General features: G+C 40.4%; 1 protein-coding gene across 2 annotated transcripts in view; it reads right to left on the minus strand.

The window, feature by feature from the left end:
* Nucleotides 1-6,306: 6,306 nt before the first annotated feature.
* Nucleotides 6,307-22,753, minus strand: part of SEMA5B (semaphorin 5B) — a 622,390-nt gene continuing 605,943 nt past the window's right edge. For both annotated transcript variants that reach the window (XM_070730236.1, XM_070730229.1), the window contains one exon: nucleotides 6,307-11,168. In XM_070730236.1, the coding sequence (XP_070586337.1) occupies nucleotides 11,013-11,168 (156 nt within the window). In that variant the 3' untranslated portion in view covers nucleotides 6,307-11,012. The remainder of the gene's footprint in view (nucleotides 11,169-22,753) is intronic.

Consider the following 22,753-nt stretch of genomic DNA (forward strand, 5'->3'; position numbering starts at 1 on the left):
AGATTGCCAGCTCCTTTCTTCGCAGTTGCGTATTTACTATCCTTGTAATTTGGATTATAAATCATTTTTGTTTGCTCATCTAGAATTTGTCCCTTGGGAGTCAAAAGGCATGATACATCTTGTTTCCCCGGAAATAAGTCACCCCCGAAAGTAAGACATAGGAGAAGTTTCATAGAATTGCCTAATATAAGGCATTCCCCGAAAGTAAGATGTTTCATTTCGCAGCATTCCCGAACAGAACATATATAATACTGCTGTCCATAAATTGCATCCCAAAATGCTGCATCAATCCAATTTAAAACACATCTAACATGCATCTAACATGCGCCTGTGTGTTTGGATGCGTTTTTGCTGCAGCAGGATCATACCCTACCATATACCGTAGTTTTAAATACGGTAGGGGGTCTGCTGCATCTTTCGGATCAAGAATTGACATGTCAATTCTTGGAGCGGATAAGAAAGATGCATCCGGTATAAAGCACGCATCAGCGACGCCGTTCCCTCTAAGTTGCATTTTTTCTTCATTGAAAAAAATAAGACATCCCCTGAAAATAAGACGTAGCACATCTTTGGGAACAAAAATTAATATAAGATGCTGTCTTGTTTTCAGGGAAACGGTACATCTTAAAGAGCTGCTTCCCATTTTTTCTTTTTTAAAATAGCATTTAAAACTACAATGTAGACTGGTCAGACAGCATTCAGGATGGGCAACCAATAACAAAATTTAAAACTATAGAAGCCAGCTATCATGTCCAGCCGTCTGTCAACCAAGGAATCCAAATTAAATTGTCTCTGATAGTAAAAACTAATATTTGCTTCTGTACTACAATCACTAGCACTTCTTTGTTAGGCAATTGGTTTTGTTCTGTATGCTGGCTTTACCATTAGAAAGTTACCAAGGAACTGACTGTCTCACCATTAGTGGGCTGCTGCATGAACGGTCTGGTGCGCAGTCCCAGTTGGAAAAACTAAGGTGCACACGTATCTCCACATTTCTGATGTGTGCACATGTGTGCCGGTGCAAGATTCAGTTTCTGCACATGCACAGAAGTGAAATCTCACACGAGGATACATGCGCGCATGAGATTTTACCATTTTCCAGCCTTTTCTGCTTCTGTGCATGCATGGAAGCAAAGAAATTGGCAAAAATCAGCAAAAACTCACACGTGTGAGTCTCCTTGTGCAGGATTTCGCTTCCTGTGCAGGCGCAGAAGCCAAATCTCATGCACATACAGGACACACGCGCGCCCGCACCCTTCACTGAGACAGTACTGGTAGTGCCAGTGGCAGGCAGCCCATCACTGTGTCTCACCTCTATGGGAATGGCCCTGCGTCAGGGGTGAAATTCAGCAGGTTCTGGAGAACCAATAATGGAAATTTTGAGTAGTTTGGAGAACCAGCAATACCATCTAACAAAATAAAACAGATTTTCAATATACCTTTGCTTAAGACAGAATTGAAACATTCTGGTCTTTTTACAGTCAAAAAAATCTGGAGTTTAGCAATTTGGCTGGATTTTCTGTTTGAAGTATTCTTTATACAATAAATAAAATGAATCAGGTAGAAAGCTCCAGCTCTTTCCGAAAAAGTAGTGTCTAAAGGTAGTAGTTATGTCACCACCATCTTATAGTGATATGGCTGTTACAACTCTGCAAAGCCTTCATATCAAGCTGGTAATATTTTTCCCAATCTGTTTCACAAGGCTTTATCTACTTTTGTTTGTGTTTATTTGTATTCAAGAATCAGTCAATCAGACAGTGATTCCTATTTATTTTGGTTGCAGAGACAAATAGTGGTCTGAGTGATCTTATTTCTTCTTCTGAAAATGGATCTGATCTGATTTCAGGTACTGTATATATCCATTTAAATATTGAGTGGGAAATCTCAGCATTTTCAAAATTGTTTTTGTTGTGGTTAGCTCTGGCCCAGCTCCTGCCCCAAGGAATGTGGAGGTGGATGTGGGGGAGACATCCACATGTCTCAGGCCTGTTTTGCTCCCAGTAGAATCTGCCGACAGTCTCCTCTGACCAAGGAAGCGTGAGTGACAGGGAAGAGGGGAATTTGGCAGACAGCCCAGGAGGAGATCAATCATCTGTATCATCCCTGGATTCTGAACAAGAATTAATGACACATCCACACATGCGTAAAGTGATGCATAGGAGACAACGACTGAAGGATTATTACAAGAGAAAATGAGCCCACCTGTGGTTGGGTGGGGCTGCTGTAATTAGTGCTACAGATAAAAGTGCAGCCTGATGTTTTAGCCTCATGGCAGTTTATCTGATTCATTGTTTTGTCAAGATCATGGTTTTTGCTGTTCAGGATTGGGTGTGTGGACTCTTTGGACTTTAGAATTGGACTCAATTTCCCAGTTATTGGGTGAGCAATTGGACTGCATTTAACCTGTGCCTTGTGTGTACCAGAAAATCCCTTTGACATTTAAAAAGGGAGCTGTTTCTGTTTTTCTGTTTATAAAAAGTTTTGGGTTTTCCTTTTATTGAGTGGTGTGTGTCTTCCTGGACTAATTATCCTGTAATTACAGGCGGTTGAGACACGCTGGCAGAACAGTTTTCATTTTTTGGGGGGTACCTTTTTACTTGGGTTACTTACGTAGTATTTTTCTAGTCTCCCTGTAACCTTGAAACATAGTCCTTGTCAGTGCTTTCTTGATACTTTCAAGAACTGTCCTTGAATAACATTGTACATTCATCAATTTATATAGGTAGAGAAGCTTCACTTTAGAAATGGTGGAAAATATTTGTTAGCTCACCAAAAACTTCACTTTGTTTCCAATACGTTGGGCTTGGTTTTATGCAGAAAAGTAGTCTTTGACTAACAACCACTCGTTGAGCGACTGTTCAAAGTTTTAATGGCACTGAAAAAAAAGTGACAACTGTTTCCCCCCCCCCAAACTTATGACTATTGTGGCATTTCCATAGTCGTGATCAAAATTGGGCAATTGGCAACTGGCCTGTATTTATGACAGTTGCACTGTCCTGAGTTCATATGATCATTTGTAATCTTCTCAGCTAGTTTCCGACAAGCAAGTCAGAAGCCAGATTTACTTAATATGATTCACTTAACTGCAGTAATTTGTTTAACAACAACAAACAAAAACCCAGTCATAAAATGCAGTGCAACTCACTTACCAATTGTCTTGTTTAGCCAACATAAATTTTGGACCCAATTGTGGTTGTTGAATCAAGGATTAGTTGTAGGTAGAATGAGTCACATGTTTTTTTTCTTTTCCTTTTGCCATAATTTGGGCCAAGAGATGGTTAAAAATGTTTCTCATATTTTCCAAGGCTGAACTATTGCAACAAAAACTATTTCTCAGACAAAACCTCATGCAATTGATGAAAATAGACCAGTTTTGAAGACAGCGTGAGATGTGTTTTAACACTGCTATCTTCTGGCAACCGTTATTACTTTAAAATATTAATCTATAAAAATAATATCTTTCAGAGCCACAGGATTTTTCTATATGAATTCCAATGAGATAATAAAAGTGGAACCACAATGGTTTAGATGCACAGAACCTGCTGATTGCACAGAAATTAACACACAAGCTTGCAAAAAATGTCCTCTGTGTGTTCTATTGCAGGCAAACATACATAGGATGGAAATCTTTATATAGAAATGCCCTTGTTTTCTAATGAGGATCAGCAAAACTAAACAATAGCTTAGATCAATGATGGCGAACCCTTTTTGGCTCAGGTGCCAAAAGGATGTATATACACATGATAGCGTCCATGCAGGGGCCCACACCCATAATGCAATGCCCTGCCCACACACCAAGGGTGCGTTCCTACCAGTATGGTCCACTCTGCCATTCTGATAGAACCCTGGGGATTGTATAATTTGTGTGCAACAGCTTCGATACCCTCTTTGCCGGGCCGTCACACGTGCTATTTTTTAATACAATTTTTTTGTTTTTTGTTTTTGCTTCTTGCAGATGCGTGGAAGCAAAATCTTGTGAGGGGATGTACATGTGAGATGTTGGCGTTTTTTTGCTCCCCCACATTGTTCTGCCGGGCTCTCTGATAGGAGCCTCCCGAAAATTCAAGGATACAAATTTCAGACACACACACGTTTGAAAATTCAAAACAGTGTTCTTTATCACAAAAGTCAAAATAAACAAAGCACTCTTTTTGTATTGCAAAGAGCACTCTTCCCAAAACAACCGGGTAGTCTGTACAATTTCCCTTAAGCAGTCATTAAGTACTTAGCCAGCAGCTGTGGAGAAACTTCACACCCCTTCTTCTTCCAACGAAGTGAGACACACACACACACGTTGCTCTGCTTTGGTTTCAAAGGTGTAAAAAAGCAACAAAGTCCAGCACACAAGATTCCTGACGAAACTGCAACAGATATTCTTCCACAATGGCCAAACCCACATGCTGCTATTTATAGCAGCAGCCCTAATTACTGGAGCCCCACCCAAACACAGGTGGCCTCCCTTATTTCCTGTAATATGTTCTTTCTTGGTCTCTTCTACACATAATTATGTGCTTGTGTGGGTCCAAAATGTCATCATCTGAAGCAGTAGAAGATAAGGAAGATTGACTGCCTTGGCTGTGTGCCAAGCCCTCTTCTGCCGAGTCACTCCCACCTTCTTCTTCGTCCGAGGAAACTAAACTCTGAACTGATTCTGTCGGCAATAACACAGGCCTGTGACATGTTGAATTTTCCCCTGCATACACCTCCCCATTCCCTGGGACAGGAGCTGGGCCAGAGCCAACCACAACACACATGCAGATCGATTGACCTGGAGCTTTGTTATTGGCTGCAGAGGCCTTCAGAAAAGCCTTACTGGTCACAGAAGAAATAGACCCAGGTGTGAGAGGCCTCGCTACAATTGTCAAAAGCCAAAGAAGACCTCTGACAGTGAAAAAGAGGCTAGGGGTGAGCACAGAAGTGAACTTCTGGTTGGGCTGTTTTTTGTAGTCCCCAGGCTTCAGGAGTCCTTCCTGAAGCCTGAGGAAAACAAAACCAACAGAAATGAAGGCTGAAAATCAGCTGGCCAGCACATACATGCATGCTGGAACTGACATAGGGCAACACTTCGCGTGCCCTCAAATATGGCTCCGCATGCCACCTGTGGTACATGTGAAAGAGGTTTGTCATCACTGGCTTAGATGTGTACTTCCTTTGCATTTCTGGTCCCAGATATTTGATAAAAACTACAATTACGTCAAAAAGTTATGTAAATCACGACATCTTTCTGCAATAAAAAAAAATACTATTAGTGTACATTTTAAGTGACAATAAAGTTCTATTCTGTTCTGCACTCTTACAGGTTGCCTGGATTTGTCCCTCAGTTTTCTTGGCAAGTTTTCAGAAATGGCCTTTCCTTATCTGCATCCTAGGGATGAGAGAAACCAATTGGCCCAAGGTCACTCAAACTGGCTTCATCAAAGGCACAGATGTCAAATTTGCGGCATCACGTTGATGTCATGTGATGTTTTGCAACATTTGTGGAGCCGGGGTGGGCGTGGCCTATGTGTGACTCATCCGGCCCACAGGCTACCAGTTTAACACTCCTGATCTAAGGCAAGACTAGAACTCCTGGTTTCTAATCTGGTGCCTTAACCATCACACCAAATTGGCTTTCACTGCACACTCATAGCCCAGTCATTGTCAAATGCACATAACCAGGAATCATCTCCCAAATGGGCAGCACTGAATGGCTGTATCTGTATAGTTCTGAACAGCAAACTAAAGAAAGTGATTTATTTATTTATTTATTGGATTTGTATGCCGCCCCTCTCCGGAGACTCAGAGCGGCTAACAGCAACAATAAAACAGAGTACAATAGCAATCTAATACTAAAAATGATTAAAAACCCATTAATATAAAAACCAGACATAGATACATACATACCATGCATAGAATTGTAAAGGCCTAGGGGGAAAGAGGATCTCAATTCCCCCATGCCTGATGGCAGAGGTGGGTTTTAAGTAGCTTACAAAAGGCAAGGATGGTGGGGGCAACTCTAATCTCTGGGGGGAGTTGGTTCCAGAGGGCCGGGCCGCCACAGAGAAGGCTCTTCCCCTGGGTCCCACCAAGCGACATTGTTTAGTTGACGGGACCCGGAGAAGATCCACGCAATCCACATCCATTACCCAACTAATGTCATGATTTGACCCTTCTAGGTCAGTTTTGCATGCCAAATGAGATTGCATAGCGCCATAGCAGTCTGCGACAAAACAACAAAAACAAAATTGAAAAGAAGCTTGAACGATTATCTTTGCAGTTCTAGCTTCACATCTATTTATTGATAATTAAGACAATTGCAACGAAGTACTAAATCAATTTGGGCTGTTTATTCATAAAGTATGAGCAAATACAAACATTGTTTACTTTGCCATTCTGAACAGGAATGGATTTTTTTTTCCAGGGGAAGATGAACATTTCTAGTTTAAAAAGTCAACTTTTCAATTTTCATTAAACAATGAAAAAAAATCATTGATCTATGAAAAATCAAGTTTTTGTTAAAACCTGCTGGGAGAAGGATTTCCTTTAAAAGTCTAGTGCTGCCATTTTCTGTTTTTTCTTTTTCATTTTATTCTAAATTTATTTTGTAGACATTCAGCAGTAAATATATAACATTTCTGTTATAAATATATAACAATATATTTACCAGTGTTTGAATAAGAGGATTTCATGGCATTTATAGTTTGCATGAGTAAGAAAATTTCACATTCAGTGTGAGTAATGATTACACAGACTAAACTCTGAATGATCTTTTTGTCACAATAGATTTCATAACGCTAGGAAATTATAGTCCTAAATTATGCTTTGAAAAGAATGCAAATCATTTCCACTTCTTATATAGATCTTAATTTAATGTATCATTCTCTAAAAAAAATAATAAGGCAATAGGTATACATGTGTATCTCAAATGTGGGGTGAGTCATGGAAATACGCGTTCTCCCTTGGAATGACATTTCCTTAATATTCCATTTTCTTAATACCGTAATAGTAGGCATCTTTATTTAAGAACAATACGCATCAAATGAACTCCCAGCAGTCAATTCAGGATTGAGCTCCGGAACAGTCTCTAGACCAGCGGGCAGTTCAAGATGGCGTCACGACAGTTCGGCAAAGGAGACCGTATTTCCTCGAGTTAGAGAAGAGACAACACAAATGACCCACATTGCATTTTGGTGTCCTGGCAGAAATAGACAGCAGAGTAAGTACATGGTTGGCATAGAGTTGTAATGAAGCTCAGTTGCTTTATCAGGGTAAATATGCTCTGTATTCCTATCGTGATGGAAGAAGACAACACTGAAGAAAACCACAGGAACACAGAGAAACTGTTGAAGGACAATGTTGTAACAGGCGGAATCAGCTCTTCCTCCGTTGACTCCCTGGACCCTTTGGCTCCAATTCAGAACCTGGAAGGCTTTCCAAGATGCACACTTCACATTCTCCTGTCAATATGGCTTCCTTGGAGCAGCAGGAGCTGTCAATTCCATTTAAACGAATCAGCTCTTCTGGGAAGAAAGTTTTTAGAGCTGCCAGTAAGGAATTGCTGAACCAGAGTGTGTAATAGCAAATTGCCAAATCTCTACAAACCGTACCTATTAAAAGCTAATGTAATAAGATAATGATCCATAATGAAACACGTATAGCAATAATTTCTCACACCCAAAAGATCACAGAAGTTAATTATGAAAAAGAAAGGTGTTAATAGACTGTCCTATCCAAATATGAAAACTCCCTCCCTCTTCCAATCCTTTCTAATGAAGGAAACAAACCATTAAGTGAAGATCAGAATTAACGAAAAGTTTCAAATCACACTTCTAAACACCTGAATATGGCTGGCTGCTCCCTTCAGCCATTTACTTGGACTCCGTACAGCCCTTTGAAATAACTATTAGTTATGACTAGCTTTAGTAACTACTTTTCCACAGCTGCTTGGTTATATTTTGTAGATGCCACCTAAAGTCGCCCAAATAGGCGGCTGAAATTATCAAGTGTAAGAAATGGGAAGGCTTTAATCCATTTGGCTTTCATTCTAGTGCTTTTTAAATAGTAGGCTTTTGTGAACATCTCCTTGATGCCTGACCATAAGAGTATTAAGAGACAGTTCCCAGAAGCTTGCATTTAATGTAATTTAAAATTCAATTTTATTATTCCCCCCTCCCCTACATTGCTCCCAAGTGTTGCATATATTTGGATTGAGATTCCAAAGCAGCTTTCTGGACAGCACTGAGGAACAACTTGGTCAGCCTGGGAAAGCTCCGAGTTAGTTTTTCTTCATACTGAAGTACACCTCAACATAGGTGGGTTTGTTGCCACATCAAAGGCAAGACGATTTGGTTGTCCAACAGAGGGACTGGAGTTTTGTTTTCTTTCAGGGAGAATGTTGTTTCCGAAACGCAAGAAATTCCTATTGCACTAGTATTGCACATAGAAAAGCAAGCATTTAGACCAGGGGTCCCCAAACTTGGCATCTTTAAGACTTGTGGACTTCGACTGCCAGAATTCTGGGAGTTGAAGTCCACAAGTCTTAAAGTTGCCAAGTTTGAAGATCTCTGATTTAGACAATCCCTCCACAGCAAACGGACTGATCACCAGCTGCCCTGCGCCTTAAGCATAAAGGCATTGGAGACAGAATGTTCATGTCAACAGCCTTCCCCGTGAATTCAGGAGCATTAATCCGAGCAAGAAAAAAAATGCCACACTCAAGCAGACAACTGCGTGGTAATAGCTCCGATTATTTTTCACCCACTGCTTCCCTCGATTGCCTTCTTTTCAGGAGCATATGCAACTGATTTGAGAATGGTTGTTCTTATTTTTGAAAGCCTATCATTTTTCACATTTGGGTCCCTGGGAAGAAAGAATTGCAACAGAGTACATAAAAATATCCCTGCCCTGAAACATGCCATGATTTCTGATATCTGAAGAAAAAAAATATGTAAGAGGAATGAAAACCCATTATTTAAGTCACTGAAAAAAAAAATCCACCTGGATCCCCCTCATGGCAAAAAAAATTAAAATCAAGCCAAACAACAGAATTATGAATACTTAATTTGCAGTTACCGCTGCAAAATGAATTCTTGCCAAAAAAAAAAAAAGGAACTCTTTCTGAAACAATGCTTCACTCTGGCCTTGATCCAACAATTTCTTACAGACCTCAAGTGTTAATTAGTTAATAACAAGTATCCTGATTATTACAGATCTGCACAAGCAGCAGCTTCTGCTGGTGAAATTTACACAGTTTGCTCTCACAGGAACTTGACACACCTTCCTACAAGGGCCTAGCTTGGGTTAGGAGCCTGTAGCAATTTGACTGCCCATTCACTCTCTCTTTCATTAGCTAACGGAAAGATCCGTAGAGGACATCCTCTCTAAATCACTAAATCGTATCTGTCCCATGCACTCAGCCAGGGTTTTTCACAGCTTAGGCACTAATGCTTGTTTTATGACTTCTGATTCTGTAAGGTAGAATGAGACGCTGGTATCAGCCCTGGATCATTTTCTCACTTTCAAAACAGCATCCTGAGTCATTTTAGAGTCACTTATCAGTCTGGGTTTCTTGCTTAGATGTGGGGTCTGGACTGTGCCACCTCTTAGACAATTCTTCCAATAGATAATTATGAAGGTACTACCAGCAGCTGCCCATTCGGTGTTCAATGCTAGTCAACCTGAGTTGGAAACCAATGGCTTAAAGCACGGACAACCCAGCAACAGCAAACAGATCAGAATTCATGTAGGAACTGGCTTGCATTCTTATCACATGCTATATATATTGCGGCCATCTTCACTGCTTAGCACCAAGAAGTTTTTTACATTAAATGATGAGAAGGTATCGTAACAAGAGACTCATCTAGCCCAAAATAACATGACTAGATGCATTGGTCTAACACAGCATAAAAGATAACCTTTGAAGGCTGGGCTGGATTGTTTCAAAATGCTACAGACCCCAGTTTATTTTAATTGGAGCAGAATAATTATCTTTCTTGCTCCAATACTAGTGAACAATGGCAGCTACTGATGTACACTTTATTTCTCTCTTGGCTGGAAGACACTAAAGACTTTGCCGTAGGCTTTCTGGGTTAGGCTACACTATGGAGACATTCTTTAGAGACATACTGAAATCAATATTCTTTCTTTGTTCAAGTGAATAAAAAAATTATAAAAAATAAAATCAGCATTAGCACAAAGCTTGGTAAATTCAACAAGGGCAGAGGGCCATCAGTCCAACGGTGTCTTGAGAATCTCCTGGAGTCAAAGCAAGAAGTGGAAAGTTTCTATCAGAATCTTCCTTGGCTCTTGCTTCATTCTCTTCCTATTGGTCCAGGAGAATCAACCATCTTTTGCGTATCCAAAGCCCATGCTTCATGTATCCAAACTTAAAAGTCTTACCACTTTGCTTTAGAAATGTTTCAAAACATTTCTCTTGTGTGAAGTTCTCTCATTTGTTTTATAAATCAGACAGGATTTTTCCCATTAAAGGTTGCTTGCATATATTTTTGCCATGTCACAGAAAATGCTGATGATCCTGAAGCTTAAAAGCCAAACTCTTGAATATGGTGTTCCACAAGTCTGTCTGATGGATGATATTCCTAATACTATTAACCTGTAGGCATGTGAAGAATAAGTCTCAGCGATTCGCTAGGATTTCTCTTCCAATGTCCACAGAACTTCTGGAGTTGTACTGGATAGTCATATCATTCCACACAAACCTAGCACATTAGGGCTGGTTCCAGGATTATCTTCGTATCAGACACCGAAGGGACAACTCAAACTGTGATGTCCATAACCGGATCGGCTATCTCTAGCGGAATACTCCTCAAATATCCTAGACCATCCATTATCCATAAGCAGAAGATCCACTTAAGGAGATGTGCTACTTGAAAGTAAGACCACCAATAAGAGAGAAAATAAAAGGCCCACTTATAATATTTACATCTATAGATTGGGCCAATATTTGGTCCATAAACTCAATTTTAAAAATAAAAATCATATAGGAAGTAATCCAGTTCTTAGGCAGATCGTCATCAGCTATTAGTAAAGGTCCTTCCAGGGGAGGCCTCAGGCCTGTAGTCGTATTTATTCAGTGTACTAGGATAATAGGTTGTTGTGTACACATTTGTTTGTTGCAAAGGATAGAAGTTGGTCCTGTCATCTGGTATTAAATTGTTCTTGTTCAGTGTCTGTAAAAGAAGAATAAAATAATTTTAGATCTAGTTTCATCCTGCTTTTCTCTGTGTAACAATGCTTGTCTCTTCTGTTCTCTAGTACCACTTCCAGTTATAAATTTCCCTCTGGCTAAACTGTGCTTCTCTGTGCAAACGTTTTGTTGGTTGGGATACAATGCCTCTGGCTCTGAAGAAATTGAGTCCTACCACTCTTATAAAACCAAGATCCACAGATGTTTTTGTACTCGGAAGCTGATTCTCTATCATCACTTTGTAAACTGTTGAAGATAAACAAAAATATTGGGCAGTTGCATTCCAATTCCTAAATCTGGCTCTCAATCTGTTTCTCAACTGCTCTCTCCTTAAAACACATAACTCTTTCCTTCAGAAAAACACAAAAGCAATTACTTTTTCATCACAAACAGTAAGAATAGTATAATCAAGGACAACATTTAAATACAAGATTATTTATTTACATTATTAAACATAAAACAAGTAGAAATTAGAAAGTTTAAACAATATTGGATTACACTATGGGCAGAATAAAGAAAGTTGGGATTAGTTGGAAATAGGCCAAAGTTTACCTAAACCATGGACCAGATTACTCTTCCAAGTTTAGGGAGTTTTTCAGAAAATTCTAGCTCAAAAACGGAATTATAATCTTCTATTTATAATCCTCCTGTGGCAGAAACACACCTGCTATCCTCAAACCAATGGCAACCGCCCAAGCTTTCAAACCAGCCTATTTACTCTTTCTTGATTACTGGCTCTTGTGCTTAACTCTGTGGATCTCTGTTCAGATAAATACAACAGAGATCGAAATCTGGATGTAAGACCCATTATTTTGCTGAGAAATTTTGGCTACACAGGCCTATTTGGAATTTAGAGGCCACCTGTGGCAAATCTTACAAAATGACTGCAAAGATGGGCGTGGTAAGCTACAGAGGGCTCGTTTATCACATTTCCCATTTTATTCTACTACTTACATCTCCCTCCCGCCCAGCAAGTGGCTACAAGCCCACACTTCATAGCAGATATTCTATCAATCAATAAAGCCAGTGAAAGGTTGCTCACTATTATTCTGGAAAGCATGAGACAACCATACACACAAACCCTTTAGTAGCAGCATCCGCTGATATTAAAAAATGTGACAAGTCTGCTTGCTGCTCCTGCCATAAGGCTAATGACACCTCTGCAAGATGTATCACTGCTCTGCCAGAGTAATTTCGTTGCACGGGGAACCACACCTTCCTAGCATGGCTGATTGCTCAATGAATTAAAAGAGGTTGGGGGGAAGGCACTAATGGCATTCGACTAAGCTGTACTGCTAACTCCTTGCTTTCTCTCCCTAACTGACATGATATAAATCAAAAGCCCCTGGAACGGATATTTAGCGTTGCAAGATGAGAGCATAGACAGAATGCAGCTTCTGTCCCCCAGAGCCTTTTCAACCTGTCAACACACCCTTTCCTTTTCAGATCAGCCTCTGTCCCTTGAAAACATCTGCTTTGCTATTTTATCTGTCAACGCTTTCTAAATTGGATGGGGGGGATCCTTTGCTCCAAATGCAACTTGTGAGTAGCTAAACAGCCTGAATTGCTTAAAGGGTGGTGCAAAAATGGCGTCAAAGAGATGTTAGCTTTCCAAACTACTGCAATTCATCAGCTTTGGACTAGTGGCCGAATGGGGTACAATCTCCCTCTTGATGCCTTTCATGGATCATCTGGGTGTACAGCAGAGGGATGACTATTTTCCTGCCCCACAGATAGGCATAAAAGGAAGCAGGAAAAGAAACGGCAGTGACAATGGAAAGAGCAAGCTAAAAGATGAGGAAAGTGTGATTTGGAAACACACATCTACAAATACGTGCCCAGCTCAGTCACAAACTTCTCGAAAGTGGAAAAGCTGCTATTACTATCATGCAAAATGAGATGGAATACATATTATTTTGGGGAGCAGCCAAAATGACTATCTGTCAGGAACAAAAGATCTTGTCAAGCGACATCACATTTTCTTTCTATTCTTATTTCCCAGCTGAAAACCCCGATTTTCTTCTCCCTAAGATTTCAACTTCCTCCTGGATAGAAATACAGAAACAAACAGCAACAAAACAGAGGATGTTTTCTGGTCCATGGCACTGATTTTTGCCTACAGCAAAATGTCTCTCAGTGGTGAACGAAGGGCTAAGGTCCATATTGTGCTAACCAGATGAAAACAGGACTCATATTGTTAGTGATGGGGAGGCTACCTTACAGAGACATCAACATTCCTCCTATACCTAAGGATGTCTTTTCTATGAATGTTGTAAGTCTGGTTTTCATCAACAGACAAGTCTTTCTTCTGCTTAATTTTACTTGATTCAGAGTTCCTGACATTTCCTACACTTAAGTCATCCAGATTGCAATTTTTTAACTCAATCATCATCATCTTTTCATTTCTAAGATCAGCTCTCCCTCCACCCCCTAAATATAATTTAATTTAATTTAATGTACTTCACTTCTATGCTGCCCAATCCCGTAGGACTCAGGGATCCAAAAGATATTGACAAATTGAACGGGTCCAAAGACGGGCTACAAGAATGGTGGAAGGTCTTAAGCATAAAACATATCAGGAAAGACTTAATGAACTCAATCTGTATAGTCTGGAAGACAGAAGGAAAAGGGGGGACATGATCGAAACATTTAAATATATTAAAGGGTTAAATAAGGTCCAGGAGGGAAGTGTTTTTAATAGGAAAGTGAACACAAGAACAAGGGGACACATTCTGAAGTTAGTTGGGGGAAAGATCAAAAGCAACGTGAGAAAATATTATTTCACTGAAAGAGTAGTAGATCCTTGGAACAAGCTTCCAGCAGACGTGGTTGGTAAATCCACAGTAACTGAATTTAAACATGCCTGGGATAAACATATATCCATTGTAAGATAAAATACAGGAAATAGTATAAGGGCAGACTAGATGGACCATGAGGTCTTTTTCTGCCATCAGTCTTCTATGTTTCTATGTTTCTATCTTTACGACTAACCATAAATATATGTTTAGCACCAGGGACAGTGGTGGGTTGCTACCAATTCACCCCAGGTTGAGTGAACTGGAAGTGTTGGTGGGAGTCTCTGCCCACCCACCCACCCAGACATCATCATAGATGATCTGTGCATGCGCAGAAGCACATGCGTATTCCCAGCTCCAAACCAGTAGCGAAGGTAAGTGAAAGCCACTACTGATCAGGGGCATACCTAAAGCTTGGAAGTGACTACTGTCTTCCTTGAATTCTTCTTAATTGAATTGTTTCTCTCTTTGGCCTATCTCATTAAAGACCTAGAGAATGATTAATCTTTCCTTTAAACCTTCTGAGCAATTCCAAGAATGTTCCCTATATGGCCAGCACTAATGGGTGTGATTTTCTTTTTAACATTGATGTATCCATTGCCTGCTCCCTTTTTTTTATACCACCTATAAACCCGCAACCGTGACTAAATTATATGGTGTGTGAAAAAGTACTTGCACTGAATATTTCAAATTTGGCTAATACATATTTAACTGCCTCGAGAGCACTTTAGAGTTGTGCTGATCATGCAGAAAGTCAACCTTTTCCTTCATCTTAGACTGTGGAAAGCCAACGTTTTTGGATGTGAAAAAAAGGCACCCTCCCTTTAATGTTTTCCAGCAACTGATGCTCAAAGTAAGATTGCCTCAAACGCTAAATACAAGATGTAAGCCCAATGACTCAGGTTTAAGATTCATTAATCCTCTGAGATCCTTTCAACATTTTATTTCAGTTTCAGTTATTCCGCATAGCCATTTTAGGTAATGAAAACAGAGACAGAATTATGAGTGTGCAATTTTTTCCCCTCAATTTTGAAATAGCCCTGCTTGTGTCTTCTTGGAAACATAGGACTAACCCTTGTTAGAGAGACATTATGGATTAGATTAAATGTCTTGTGCTCTCAGTAGTGTGGTCCCTTTAGCCTACCACAACCTACTTAATGTGAGATCATCCAAGGGCATGGGGTGAGGTATCATCAATACGCCGATGATACCCAGTTGTACATCTCCACCCCATGTCCAGTCAACGAAGCAGTGGAAGTGATGTGCCGGTGCCTGGAGGCTGTTGGGGCCTGGATGGGTGTCAACAAACTCAAACTCAACCCAGACAAGACGGAGTGACTGAGTGACTATGGGTTTTGCCTCCCAAGGACAATTCTATCTGTCCGTCCATTACCCTGGGGGGGGGGATTATTGACCCCCTCAGAGAGGGTCCGCAACTTGGGCATCCTCCTCGATCCACAGCTCACATTAGAGAAACACCTTTCAGCTGTGGCGAGGGGCGTTTGCCCAGGTTCGCCTGGTGCGCCAGTTGCAGCCCTATTTGGACCGGGAGTCATTACTCACAGTCACTCATGCCCTCATCATCTCGAGGCTCGACTACTGTAACGCTCTCTACATGGGGCTACCTTTGAAAAGTGTTCGGAAACTTCAGATCATGCAGAATGCAGCTGCGAGAGCAATTATGGGCTTCTCTAAGTATGCCCATATTATTCCAACACTCCGCAGTCTGCATTGGTTGCCGATCAGTTTCTGGTCACAATTCAAAGTGTTGGTTATGACCTATAAAGCCCTTCATGGCATCGGACCAGAATATCTTCAGGACCGCCTCCTGCTGCACGAATCCCAGCGACCGGTTAGGTCCCATAGAGTCGGTCTTCTTCGGGTCCCGTCGACTAAACAATGCCGTCTGGCGGGACCCAGGGGAAGAGCCTTCTCTGTGGGGGCTCCGACCCTCTGGAACCAGCTCCCCCCTGAGATTAGGATTGCCCCCACCCTCCCTGCCTTTTGTAAACTCCTTAAAACCCACCTCTGTCATCAAGCATGGGGGAACTAAAACATCTCCCCCTTGCCCATGTTGTTTTGCCGTTTGATTGATTGACTGTGTGCCTGTTTTTTATATATATATTGGGATTGTTTTATGAATTTTTAAATTTAAAATTGTAATTAGATTGGTGGGAATTGGATTTGTTACTATGTACTGTTTTTATTATTGTTGTGAGCCGCCCCGAGTTTGCGGAGAGGGGCGGCATATAAATCCAATAAATCTAATCTAATCTAATCTTTAATGTTGTCTGTTTTCCAACATTTCAGAAATGAAGTTTTGCTAAACCTGCAAACCATGAAAGCTTTTAACTGTCAATGCCAACACTTGAACCTTAAATGGAGCAATCAGAATAGACCCTATTGATTCTGCATTTTGAAAATTCTTATTGGAAATTCAGATTCTATTAAGATATCCACACAACAATTTGGTATTTTTTAAAACTAAAATTGGTCAGCCACCATGGATTAGCTTGCCTCTCCAGTGTGAGGTTGACCCCCATCTGCCAGCTGGTTTGGGGCTCTAATGGGACAACAGTACAGGGGAGATGACCAACACTTTGAATTGTGACTGGAAACTGATCAGCAGCCAATGCAAGCCACGGAATGTTGAAGAAACGTGGGCGAATCTTGGAAGCCCCACGATGGCTCTCGCGGCTGCGTTCTGCACGATCTGAAGTTTCCGAACACTTTTCAAAGGTAGCCTCATGTAGAGAGCGTTACAGTAGTCGAACCTCGAGGTGATGAGGGCATGAGTGACTGTGAGCAGTGAGTCCCGGTCCAAATAGGGCCACAACTGGTGCACCAGGCGAACCTGGGCAAACGCCCCCCTCGCCACAGCCGAAAGATGATGTTCCAATGTCAGCTGTGGATCGAGGAGGACGCCCAAGTTGCGAACCCTCTCTGAGGGGGTCAGTGGTTCCCTACCCAGGGTAATGGACGGACAGATGGAATTGTCCTTGGGAGGCAAGACCCACAGCCACTCCGTCTTGTCTGGGTTGAGTTTGAATTTGTTGACACCCATCCAGGTCCCAACAGCCTCCAGGCACTGGCACATCACTTCCACTGTTTGTTATAACCCATCCATCATGATTAATGGATGGGTTATAACATAAATTATGTACATGAGCCTTTTGGAACGTGCTCTTTTAAGAGCAGCCTTGCAGGTTAGGAATTGCAAAAGTTGTAATCCAGGACATCAAGAATTTATTCATCAGGTGGGAAAGACCATTAAAAAATAGTGACTGGAAATGCAGTGCTTGGGTTTTTGTTAAATTTTATTTTAAATACCTTGTGGTATTACAATCCAAACAACCCAGTTGAGCTGATGATGATGTAAGGAATTCTATTATAATGTGTGATATAAATAGCTTGTATTGCAATATGCATTCATGCCGAACATCACAATACTACCAACGGGCTATACAAATTGTAGCTAATATAATAAATACAAATGGCAAGAAGATAACTTGAAATAGGATTTCCTTACCCTTCCTAAAAAAATTGACAACAGAGCCTAGAATATTATTGGAGAAAAAAATTAGAAAGTGGTGAGGAGAAAGGAATCTGGGATGAGATTATCTTGCAATAGTAAAATGCCCAAGCTTCTTATCATCCTGGAAAATGCTGAAACACTACTATCATCAGCATTAATTTTATCTCTCCTGGATGAATTTTCACGGAAACTTAATGCATAGGCAGGAAAAATCTCCTTGAAATTAAATCTTATTTAATGTTGTGATTCAAGCACAAACATTGCTATCAACCTTTTAACTGACTGGTGAACGGGAATGACTGATGATTGAAAAATGGGCAATAAAGTTATCGTTGGTATCCTTGTACTTTTTATGTATTGTGGCTCTTAATATAGATACTTGTTGCTTCTCTTTTCTTTCATGCGCCACATGTACATGGGCACATGACCATGAAAATGCAATGTCAAAAATATGTTTCTGCTCCTTTAATGGTGGAAATGGTTTGTCTGAAGCTGAAAAGACCTATTTTTGTATATTCAATTTAATATCTGATCCTCTGGATCCTAACACAAGTCTTGTGCTATTTGCAACCCTTTAACACAGAGTGAAAAATATGTTTTCAGAATGTCAAGTACAAATGTTATTGCAAGAGACAGGATACCCAGAAGGAGATTGCATTTTTATAATGCTGTGAACAGGTTAAATGCTTTATTTTAGCAAACGGCTAGATTATTATTATTTGTTTCATAGTTACATGTATTATTCCTGTTTACATGTACGTATGTATAAAACTGAATAGTTACAGTCCTCTATATTGCTAGTGTAGCACGTGATATATCGGCTCTGGGTTCTCATTTTTACTCATATTCTGTCATTCCTGAAGTCTGGTTACTCTCTTTATGCCTTTTATTTTTAAATTTCAAGGTTATAGCAATAGTTGTGGCTGCGACTGATTAGGATAACAGCTTTTTCTCCCATACATTTAAAACAAAAGTTTGTAATTACAAAATATTCAGTCATATTCTTCTACAGGGTCATTTAAATAATGCCCAAATTGACTAGGTCTCCTAATAAACTGAAACTTTTCCACTTCATTAATTACAGCAGATGCCCTATTTTGCAGAATCTCGAATTCATCTGTGCTTTTGGAGAGCTTGAGGGACCTAAACTGGACATCTCAAATGCAGTGGAACTAATGCATTAGCCATTCATATCATAGAGAGGATTACTGGAAAAAAATCTCCTCAGAAGGTTTTCAGCACTGCTAAAATTATAATCACCTACTCATAAAAGGGTCTGCTAATTTCAACCGTACTTAATCATCTTATCATTCTGTTGTTGAATAGGCCAGAAAGCATGGGGGGCCCTCTAGATTTTGATGAAGTCCAGTGTTCTCCAGCCCCCTAACTTGCAGTTAGCAATATCTGGAGAATGAGGTGATTCTTCACCTGTTCAGGGAAATAAACAGAATTTATTTTCTGTCTTTCTTTCATCTCACACTTCCTCCATCTACCAATTCAGAACAGATAATTAATATCCCCTTACAGATGTTATGCCTACCATTTACTGATCTACATTTATAGCAAAAGCACTACCACTTAGACTTATATTTATTTATTTATTTATTTTATTGATTTGTTTGTTTGGATTTCTAGATTGCCCTTCTCTGTAGATTGAGGATGGCTATGTATGTATGTATGTATGTATGTATGTATGTATGTATGTATGTGTATATATATATACACATATATATATGAAGGGATTGGATACTGTAGCCTAGAGGATAATTCTCTGCCTTACAAGGCAAAGGTTGCAGGTTCAAGTCCCAGTGGGTATGGCTAGCTGATGAGGCCAAAATAAGGCCGAAATAGATCTATCCTAGTCTCCCTTAATTTTCAAATTCAGCAAAAAAAAACATGTGACACATACAGATAGAATTGTCGGCTATCAATAAAATTAACTGCCTTGGAAATGGCCCTGGGTTGGGCCGAGAGGCAAATAAGGAGCTGTGATGTTCCTTCAATACACCAGGGTGATTTGACACAAAAATATGTAACCCTTCCCTGGTGCAGAGCTGAAGGGATTGGATACTGTAGCCTAGAGGATAATTCTCTGCCTTACAAGGCAAAGGTTGCAGGTTCAAGTCCCAGTGGGTATGGCTAGCTGATGAGGCCAAAATAAGGCCGAAATAGATCTATCCTAGTCTCCCTTAATTTTCAAATTCAGCAAAAAAAAAAACATGTGACATATGTATGTATGTATGTATGTATGTATGTATGTATGTATGTATGTATCAAATGTTTTTAGCTGAAATTTTAAAATTAAGGGAGACTAGGATGGTACCATTTCGGCCTTGTTTTGGCCTCATCAGCAAGCCAAAACCTTCCTTACAGGGATTCAATCTGGCAGCCTCTGCCTTGTAAGGCAGAGACTTAGCAGTTGAGCCACCAGACATTTGATACATACAGAATATAGTTGTCGGCTATGAATAAATTAACTGCCTTGAAATGGTCCTGGGTTGGGCTTAGAGGCAAAAAGGAGCTGTGATGTTCCTTCAATATACCAGGGTGATCTGACATAAAAAAACATATAGCCCCTCCCTGGTACAGAGCTGGAGGGATCAAGGTCTGGTGGCTCAACTGCTAAGTCTCTGCCTTACAAAGCAGAGGCTGCCAGATCGAATCCCAGTAAGGAAGGGTGTGGCTAGCTGATGAGGCCAGAACAAGGCCGAAATGGTACCATCCTAGTCTCCCTTAATTTTAAAATTTCAGCTAAAAACATTTGATACATACAGAATATAGTTGTCGGCTATGAATAAATTAACTGCCTTGAAATGGTCCTGGGTTGGCCTAGAGGCAAAAAGGAGCTGTGACGTTCCTTCAATATACCAGGGTGATCTGCCATAACCCCCCCCCCCCCACACACACACATATATATATATATATATATATATATATATATATATATATATATATATATATATTATAACTTTACAGCCCTTTCTAAGTGGTTTACAAAGTCAAGATATTGCCTCCAACAACCTGGGTCCTCATTTTACCAACCTTGGAAGGATGGAAGGCTGAGTCAACCTTCAGCTGGCCATGACTGAACTCCTGGTAGTAAGCAGAGTTAGCCTGCAATACAGCATTCTAACCACTACATCATCATGGCTCCTTTCCTATTTTAACTTTCCTACTGCATTTAAATTATTCTTCCAATAAACCCTGGGGAGTGAATTTCTGTGGTGGAGGAAAATAGATATTTCATCACTGATAAACAGTTACTAAACAATAGTTCTTCAAATAGGAGAACTTTTCTAAATGGACTGTCACCTACTAGTACTCCAACACGACTCTTCTACAGTTTTCCTCTTTTAAGGACCCGCTTTTCTAAACTCAGCCTAACTAGGTGCCTATTTCCTATTGGAATTTTCTGTCCCATCCTTATAACTCCTGATCTTTTGCTCTCAGTCTGCACATCTATGGTAAAAGACAAAATTCTGTGGATCATCTTCCAAAACCTCAGCGTAGCTTTCAGCACCATCCTGCCATTAAATAACATTTTAGTGGAGTCTAAAAGGACTTCCCTCTGATTATAGAACAGAAAGAAGCTAATACAGTGGTACCTCATCATACAAACTTAATTGGTTCCAGGAGGAGGTTCGTAAGGTGAAAAGTCCGTAAGATGAAATAATGTTTCCCATAGGAATCAATGTAAAAGCAAATAATGCGTGCAAATCCTTCAGGAAAATCCCAAACTTTAGAAGGAAGGCAAACAGAGGCCAGGGAGGAGCAGCTAAAGGGGGCGGGTGGAAGAAGCAAGGCTAGGCTAAAGGGTGAGTGGGAAGGAAGAAAGGCAAGGGGGGCGCTCCTCCCTTTTCTTTCTTCAAAAGACACCGTTTCAGTGCCTCTGCAAGCACGTTGTTCTCTACAAAATTTTTCCTCACCCAAGCTGCCCCTCCCTCCTCCCTTTTCTTTCTTAAAAAGACACCCTTTCAGTTCCTTTGCAAGCACCGTTGTTCTCTACAAAATTTTTCCTCCCCCAAGCTGCCCCTCCCTCCTCTCTTTTCTTTCTTAAAAAGACACCGTTTCAGTGCCTTTGCAAGCACGTTGTTCTCTACAAAATGTTTCTTACTCCAAGCAGCCCCTCCCTTTTCTTTCTTCAAAAAAGGGGAAAAAAAGAAACCCCTTCATCCCAGCAGCAGCTGCTTGGGTTTGTAAGGTGAAAATAGTTTGGAAGAAGAGGCAAAGAAATCTTAAACACCGGGTTCGTATCTTGAAAAGTTCGTTAGAAGAGGCGTTCGTAAGATGAGGTACCACTGTATTTTCAGCACAGTAGAATTTCAGGAAACTCAATTAATGAAACTGTTCCTGAAACAAACAAGATATGGCATTTCTGCATCAATCAACATGGATTTAATTAGATGAAAGAGATGAGAGAAACAGGATGGGTGGCGGAGATTTTTTTTTGTCTGACACAATTTACATTTTCCAAATTCATGCTGACTTGCGCTTAATAAAAATGTTTTCCTATTAACTTGCAAACAACTTTCTGCCACTGTAACCTAAATACCGTACAATTGATAATAGCTTTTGGAAGGAGCACAATAAACAGGAAAGGACAATAGAATGCCCTTCATCTGTAGTCATTTAACTGCAGTTGTACCCACAAATAACAATGGAATTGGCAAATTGATTTTTATTTTACGTAAGTACGCATTCGATTTTTATTCAACCTTTATTACTCTATACATAATTCATGATGCCGAGTATACCTAATACTCCTTCCTCCTCCTGTTTTCTCCACAACAACCTTATAAGGTACATTGGGCTGAAAAGGAGTGACTGCTCAAAGTCACCTACCCAGTTTTCATGCCTTAGTGAGCAATAGAACTCACAGTTCCCTGATTTCTAGGCTTAGAATTGATCAGAGTTAACCGCTACACACTGTTGTGGTTGGCTCTGGCCTATCTCCTGCCCCAAGGAATGTGGAGGTGGATGCAGGGGAAACATCAACATGTCATAGGCCTGTTTTATTGCCGACAGAGTCAGGTAATGCAGTTTCCTCGGATGAAGAAGAAGGTGGGGGTGACTTGGAAGAGGGGGGCTTGGCACACAGCCCAGGAAGCCAATCTGCATTATCGATTCGGATGAGGAAGTGTTAGACCCACGCATGCGCAGAATTATGCATAGAAGAGACCAATTGAAGAAATATTACAGGAGATAAGAGAGGCCACCTGTGTTTGAGTGGGGCTCCAA

This window comes from Erythrolamprus reginae, chromosome 1 (genome assembly GCF_031021105.1).
Source record: "Erythrolamprus reginae isolate rEryReg1 chromosome 1, rEryReg1.hap1, whole genome shotgun sequence".
NCBI lineage: Eukaryota > Metazoa > Chordata > Lepidosauria > Squamata > Dipsadidae > Erythrolamprus > Erythrolamprus reginae.